General features: G+C 62.7%; 3 protein-coding genes across 3 annotated transcripts in view; 2 read left to right on the plus strand and 1 right to left on the minus strand.

The window, feature by feature from the left end:
- AMSG_08886 (uncharacterized protein) overlaps positions 1–2,716 on the plus strand; it is a 3,158-nt gene extending 442 nt beyond the window's left edge. Inside the window, exon 2 of the mRNA XM_013898972.1 lies at positions 440–2,716. Coding sequence (XP_013754426.1) covers positions 440–2,699 — 2,260 coding nt within the window. The 3' untranslated portion in view covers positions 2,700–2,716. The remainder of the gene's footprint in view (positions 1–439) is intronic.
- A 147-nt stretch (positions 2,717–2,863) lies between these two features.
- Positions 2,864–4,705, plus strand: AMSG_08887 (AGC protein kinase; the record flags this gene model as incomplete). The annotated part of the gene is made up of 3 exons (XM_013898973.1): positions 2,864–4,438; positions 4,502–4,616; positions 4,673–4,705. The coding sequence occupies exons 1-3, from the start codon at positions 3,342–3,344 to the stop codon at positions 4,703–4,705; spliced, it is 1,245 nt and encodes a 414-aa protein (XP_013754427.1). The 5' UTR covers positions 2,864–3,341.
- Positions 4,706–4,738: 33 nt separating this feature from the next.
- On the minus strand, positions 4,739–6,264 carry AMSG_08888 (uncharacterized protein; the record flags this gene model as incomplete). Its single annotated transcript, XM_013898974.1, has 2 exons — positions 4,739–5,049; positions 5,178–6,264. The coding sequence occupies 2 exons, from the start codon at positions 6,262–6,264 to the stop codon at positions 4,739–4,741; spliced, it is 1,398 nt and encodes a 465-aa protein (XP_013754428.1).
- Between the last annotated feature and the right edge of the window lie 829 nt (positions 6,265–7,093).

Consider the following 7,093-nt stretch of genomic DNA (forward strand, 5'->3'; position numbering starts at 1 on the left):
CCCCCCCAGGCTTGTGCATGCCGTGCTGTCAGCATTCGGTGGTCGCCAAAAGGCCATTTTTTCGCGCCCTGCCTCGCGCCATTCTCAACCCCGGCTCCACACAGCCGTATTCTTGTCCACCACTACCATCATTCTTTGCATTGTTTAGACTGGTGCAGCGACTGGGTAGGCTTGCTATATCCTACATGGTTCGCCACCTGATTCGCCACCAGGCGAGTCCCGCAGTCTCGTTGCTGCTACCCGACATCTCCCGCACACGGCACCCGTCGGCTGGTACCCGTGATGGGCCTTGGTCTCTCTTGGCGTTGGGCTGGCGGCATCGGCCGAAAACCACGACCTTTTTTTAAGGGTTTTTGGAGGCGGGGGAAGGGAGGGGGTGTCGATGGGCAGTTTGATGTGCGTCGGACTCACGAGCGTGAGCGTATGGGGATGGGGACAGGGTGGACCAGCGGGCAATGATCGACGAGGAGAACGGGCTGCGTGAGCTTTTTGCCACCCGGCGGGAGGATGCGGCGATCAGCAACCCGTACGTGGGTCTGGTCAATGTTCATGGCGAGATGGACACGTTCCGGTACGCGGCCGAGACGCCCGAAGAGGCGGCGGTGCCTAAGCTGCTGACGCGGGATCGTGTGGCGATTGTGCCCGGCGAGTCATCGGTGGTGGACGCGGCGACGTTTGCGTCGCGGTGGGAGGCGTTTTCCAAGGGCGTGTTCAAGGGCATGAACTGGAACAACATGTTTGTGGCCGGTGGTGCGGTGCTGTCGAACGTGCAGGTGGCGCCATCACCCGGAGCGCAGGGCTCGGACATTGACATTTTCCTCTACGGGCTGCCGACCGACGCAGCGGCCAACGCCAAGCTCCGCGAGATCCATGCGACGATCCAGGCCAACTCTGGCGCTAACTGCGACGTCATCCGGACGCACCGGGCGGTGACGATCATCGGTGAGTACCCGTTCCGGCACATCCAGATCATCCTCAAGGTGTACAAGTCGCCAGCCGAGGTCCTTCTCGGCTTTGACGTCGACTCGTGCTGCGTCGGCTATGATGGGACGAGCGTGTGGACGGCCAAGCGGGCGCGGCGGGCGCTCAACAAGGGCTACAACCTGGTGAACATGACGCGGCGGTCACTGACGTACGAGACGCGGCTGAAGAAGTACGCCAAGCGCGGGTATGCTGTGGCGGTGCCGAACCTCGACAAGGCGCGAGTTGACCCGAACATTCTCACGCGGAGCGAGAAGAACGCGCAGGGTCTGGCCAAGCTGCTCATCTACGAGTACCAGTCGCGGCACGGCTCATTCCGGAAGTCGTACTCACGCGAGACCGGGACGGCAGTCAACCAGTACACCGTGGATGCTGTCGAAGAGTACGAGACCATCCACACGGCGTCCGATTATGCTGACGTGTTCATCCCGTGGGGCCCGCGCTGGTACTCGAAGCAGATCCTTCGCCTGCTCTCCAAGAAGGACCGGGCGCAGTATTTCCAGCAGGCGCGCTCCAACTTTCAGCACAAGCACATCTTTGTGTCGGGCATTGACGCCGCCGTCAACGGCCCGGTCGGCCACGAGGTCTGGTGCATCCACTGCCGCTCCAAGCTGCAGCTGGAGGCCGATGCTTCTGGCAAGTACGTGAGCAACCAGCTGACCTGGCTTCGCGACACGCCGGCCATGCAGGACTTTGAGAACGGCCGGACGCGGACCCTCATCACCGGCTCGTTCTTCCCCACCATCGAGTCCAACTGGATGAAGAACTGCTACCTGCCCGACGGCGCCCCGGCCCCGTCGCCGCACCCCCTTCAGATCAGCGGCGGGGGCGCGAGCAGCTCGCGCTATGGCGACGGTGGCTTCAATAAGCGGAAGTCATCCAAGGTGGCGAAGAAGAAGCAGGCTGCGAGGAAGCAGACTGCCAAAAAGTCATCGTCCAGCATGTTTGGTGGATCCTCCAAGCAGTCGAGCCCGTTCGGTTCCAAGCAGTCGCCCAGCCTGTTTGGCACCAAGATAGCCAACCCATTCGGCGCGCCCGCCCAGCCACAGCCCGCCGAGAACCAGTACGCTGCCAACCCGTTCGGCGCGCCCGCCCAGCCGCAACCGGCCCAGAACCAGTACGCTGCCAACCCGTTCGGCGCGCCCGCCCAGCCGCAACCGGCCCAGAACCAGTACGCTGCCAACCCGTTCGGCGCGCCCGCCCAGCCGCAGCCGGCCCAGAACCAGTACGCTGCCAACCCGTTCGGCGCGCCCGCTCAGTCGGCGCCGGCCCAGAACCAGTACGCTGCCAACCCGTTCGGCGCGCCCGCTCAGTCGGCGCCGTCGCTCTCGGCCAATGACATGCGGCGACAGGCCGGCATGGGCGGGTTTGGCCAGTCGCAGCCGCAGCCGCAGTCGCCGAACCCGTCGTTCGGCGCTTCCGCGAGCGGCACCGCCGCCGGCTCCCTGCAGTCTGTCATCGCATCCAAGGTCCAGCCGTCGATGAACCCGATGTCGGTCGCGCTCATCATCATCAAGCTCTTCAACAAGGCCGGCATGATTGACTCGGACGCCAAGAATACCCTCAAGGACCTTGCCCTCCAGCAAGACTACCGCATCTGGGGCGCCATCGACTCGTTCCACATCGACAACGACGTTGAGGATCTTGCCGACACCTTCAACCGCGTCATCAAGATCACCAGGGCCAACAGTACCTTCTCTGGCCCGAGCAACTTTTAAAACAAATGCTCCACACCCCGTCGCCCATTGCTTTGAAGCAGAGTGCAGGATGTGCAGGTATGTCCGCAGCGGGGTATTCCTGCGGCAAAACTGATGCGGGGCGTGTCGGCCAAGTCGAGCCGGATGCGACCCGGCAGGGCTCGGACCACCGGCCGCGTCACCACCACCTCACACACACACACACCCCAAACCACACGACGACCAGCAGAGGTAAGACTTCGCTCGCACCGGCGACTACCAGTAGCAAGGAAAGGGAGGGGCGGCGCATTAGGCAGACAGGAACAGGTCGGGTGCAAGCGAGGACAGCAGACAGTGCCGCTAGTAGAGCAAGGAGGACGAGCCGGACAGGCCCACGAGGTTAGCCGACGGCGTCGAGGACCAACCACCCACAGCGAGGTCAGGCCAGGTGGCTGGTGATCAGACGAGACAGAAAGCCAGCCAGACGACCGACCCCCGGGACCGACCAGGAGGGTAGCCAGGCAACCAACAAGGCGATCGACAAGGCGATCAACAAGGCAACCGACAAGGCGACCGCCCAGGCAGCCGACAGGGCGACCGACAAGAGCAAAGGCCACCGCCCACGGTCTCGATCGCACAACGTCGATCTCGGTGACAAGACGAGGCGGTACGGCCAGAGAGGGCATGGGCAGCAGGAACGGGAAGTCGATGAAGCTCTCTGACTTTGAGAAGGACGCCGTCGTCGGCGATGGTGCGTTCGGGCACGTGTATCGTGTGGTGGAGAATGCGACCGGCAAGGTGTATGCCCTCAAGTCGATGATCCGATCGCCAGATCACTCGGACGAGGTGTGGGAGAAGCTCAAGCGCGAAGTCGAGCTGCAGCGCAAGGCCTCGTCCTCGCCGTTTGTCACCACCTATCGGTATACATTTGAGGAGAACGAAAAGGTCTACATTGTTCTCGACTACATCGGTGGAGGTGACCTGTTCTACCAAGTCAAGTCGGCCAACGGCGGACTCCCGCTCGATGCCGTCCGGTTCTACACTGCCGAAGTCATGGTCGCGCTGGAGCACCTGCACAGCCTGGGCATTGTCTTTCGCGATCTCAAGCTCGAAAACGTGCTCATCGCCGAGGACGGACACGTCAAGCTCTCAGACTTTGGTCTCGCCAAGCAGCTTCTGCTGCGGGCGTCGGAACAGCGGTCGCGGCGGCGATCGCGCACGCGGGCCCGCGACGATGCCGCTGCTGGCGGCGACTCGGGCTCGCTGCGGTCGACATCAACGTTTTGTGGGACCAAGTACTATATGGCGCCCGAGATGGTCAACAACCGCCGATATGCGATGAGCGTCGACTTTTGGTCGTTGGGCGTCCTCGTCTACTCGATGCTGACCGGTCACTACCCGTTCATGTCACCTGACCGCACCGAGTTGTTCAACATGATCCGCCATGACGAGGTGCTGTATCCCGAGACGCTGCCGGACGATGCCGTCGACTTTGTCGATGCGCTGATGGAGAAGGACACCGCGCTGCGACTCTCGTCGTTTGACGATATCCGTGCCCATCCTTTCCTCCGCTCCATCGACTGGGACGCCGCCGCCGCACGGGAGCTGACCCCGCCGGCCGTCCCAGGCGACATTGCCGTCGACATCTACAAGGAGCTGACCGGACAGGCCCCGTCGCCATCAAGCTCACGCCGCAAGAAGCGCCGGCACAAGTCTCGCTCGCGCAAGAGCGACACCACCGCAGCCGCAGCCACTGGTGCTGCCGGTGTTGACAGCAACGTGTCAAGCCCGCATCACCGCCACCATCGTCGTCATCACCGCCACCATCGTCACCGCCGAAGGAGATCTGGCAAGGTCGAGCCCAAGCCGCACAAGACTAGGAAGCGCAAGAAGAAGCGCTCGTCGCGTCCCAGCCCGCGGGAAGCATCACCGTCGGGTGACGAGCAGCCGCCGCCGGTGGTCAGCCAACAGGAGTTGGCCACGGCTGGCACGTCAGCAGCAGCAACAACCGTCAGTGTGCAGCTCAGCGGAATGTCGACAATATCTGACGACGAATGGTTCTCCAAGTCGGCGTCGGCAGGCTACAGCTCGGACGAGTAGGTGTAGGTGTACTCGCCGTCATCGGACTCATCCTTGCCCAGCGCGGGCAGCCGAGCCGGCGAGCTGCGCGGGGCGGCAGAGTCGAGGCCCGGCGCCGAGCGCGGATACCACGGCGTGCCCTCGAGCATCGGCTGTGGTGGCAGCGGCTCCGGGCGACGCTTCGATGACGTGGAGGGCGTCGACGCATTGCGCTGGCCCGAGCGCGGCGGCGCAAGATTGGGAGCCAGCGGGAGCGGAAGCGGGCGCGGGCGCGGCGCCTCGCGGTCGTCGCGTGGCGTGGCCGGGACAGACTCTATGGCATCGTCAGGTGCCTTGGTCGACTTGGTCAGCCAGCGCGGACCGAGCCAGGCGATAAGCACGGCGCCAATGGGCGCAGTAACAATGATGATGAGGACAGCCAGAGTGAGGATGGCTCGCCACGCTCGATAATGTCTTGCGACTCGTTGCGGGAGCGGGCAGTGTCGAGGGCGATTGAGCCGAGCGCAGCCTGGACGGTGGCCTTGGGAAGCCAGGCAAAGGCCACAAAGATGCGCTCGCGCCACGAGAGCGTGGTGCCGAGCACACACGAGACCGTGATGGCGAAGCGGATGACAATCGAGATACAGATCATGATCAGACCCTTGCCCACCACCTCGCCCTTGACGGCGTCGAGCTCGACGGCAGCGCCAATGAGCGAGAAGAGAACGATCTCGGCGGCAAAAGTCCAGGCGAGGCGGAAGATGTTGGCGACAGGCGCAGTGGCTTCGGCGCCCCAGGCTTGACGGACGACAAAGCCAAAGACCATGGTGCCGAGCGCGCCAGTGCCAGTGACCTCAAAGTGGCGCCCGCCAAGAGTGGCGCCGAGTCCGCCGAGCGCAACTCCGATCGTGCGCCAGCCAAGCGGAGCCGAGGCGAGCGGAATGGCAAGAACGCCGAGGATTGTGCCGAGAACGAGGCCACCAACAAGTTCAAACGGGCCGCGGAGGATGTTGAGGAGGAGCGAGCCCGAGGCAAAGGCGATGCCCAGAAAGGCACCAAAGCCCGAGATGGCCATGACGTCATCAAGGCCAGCAGCGGCAAGGATCATGGTGGGGATTCCAGCATCGACGCCGTAGCCAGCGCGCTGGAGCTTGAGTAGCGAGGGGACAACAACAGCTGGCGAGACAGCCGAGAGGACAAAGCCGAGCAGCAGGGCCCATGCCACGGGGAGATCGAGGAAGAGCATAGCAAGAACACCAACTGCAGCGGCCTCGACCAAGACTGGGATGGTAGAGAGACGCAGAGTGGGCATGCCCATAGCCTTTAAGGCCGGAAGAGAGAGGCCCAGACCGCCACGGATGAGGATGACGGCCAGGGCGGACGACTTGAGCACGCTCGCCCATTCATCATCAAAGCCATCGAGCAGACCACCTGGCACATTCCTTAGAACCAGTCCAGCCACAAGCATGCCAAGGAGCGGAGGCATAGCCAGATAGGGAGCCACATGACCAGCAAGGGCAGCACCAGCAAAGAGGACGACCAGTGCCATGGCTCGACCACCGCCCAACTCGCCGTCGTCTTCGCCCACAAAGTACACCACTGCTCCTCCGAGTCCCGCAAAGCACATACCAGCAATACGGGCATGCCATAGTGTCCACCGCATGAGTGGGGGAGGGGAACTCGCCATGTCGGTAGTGGCTGGCGTCGAGTGTCCAACTCGGTCGCCAGTGGCCGCAAGAGACGCGGCAGGCGGAGGAGGGGGGGGGGGGGGCGGTTCGTCGCAGCGCGCAGTGACGTGGTGGCGCAGTGATGGCGATACGATGGTGCAGCCAGAGTACAGTGACGGCTAAAGTCCGATGGTGTGGCGGCAAGTGCTGTAACTCAGCAGGCGACTCAATCAGCCGAGTCTGACGACCTGATGGCCTGTGCTATGACCCAGATGATGCTGCTTGATGAGATGCATGGCATTCACTCGATCGCAGCTCAGTCCCCATCACCATCACCATCACCATCACCATCACCCCACTATCACCATCACCATCACCATCACCATCACCATCACCATCACCATCACCATCACCATCACCATCACCATCACCATCACCATCACCATCACCATCACCACCACCATCACCACCACCATCACTATCACCATCACCATCACCATCACCATCACCATCACCATCACCATCACCATCACCATCACCACCACCACCACCACCACCATCACCATCACCATCACCATCACCACCACCATCACCATCACCATCACCATCACCATCACCATCACCACCACCACCACCGTCACCATCACCATCACCACCACCGTCACTATCACCATCACCATCACCATCACCATCACCATCACCATCACCATC

The sequence above is a fragment of the Thecamonas trahens genome (assembly GCF_000142905.1).
Source record: "Thecamonas trahens ATCC 50062 unplaced genomic scaffold supercont1.49, whole genome shotgun sequence".
Classification (NCBI taxonomy): Eukaryota; order Apusomonadida; family Apusomonadidae; genus Thecamonas; species Thecamonas trahens.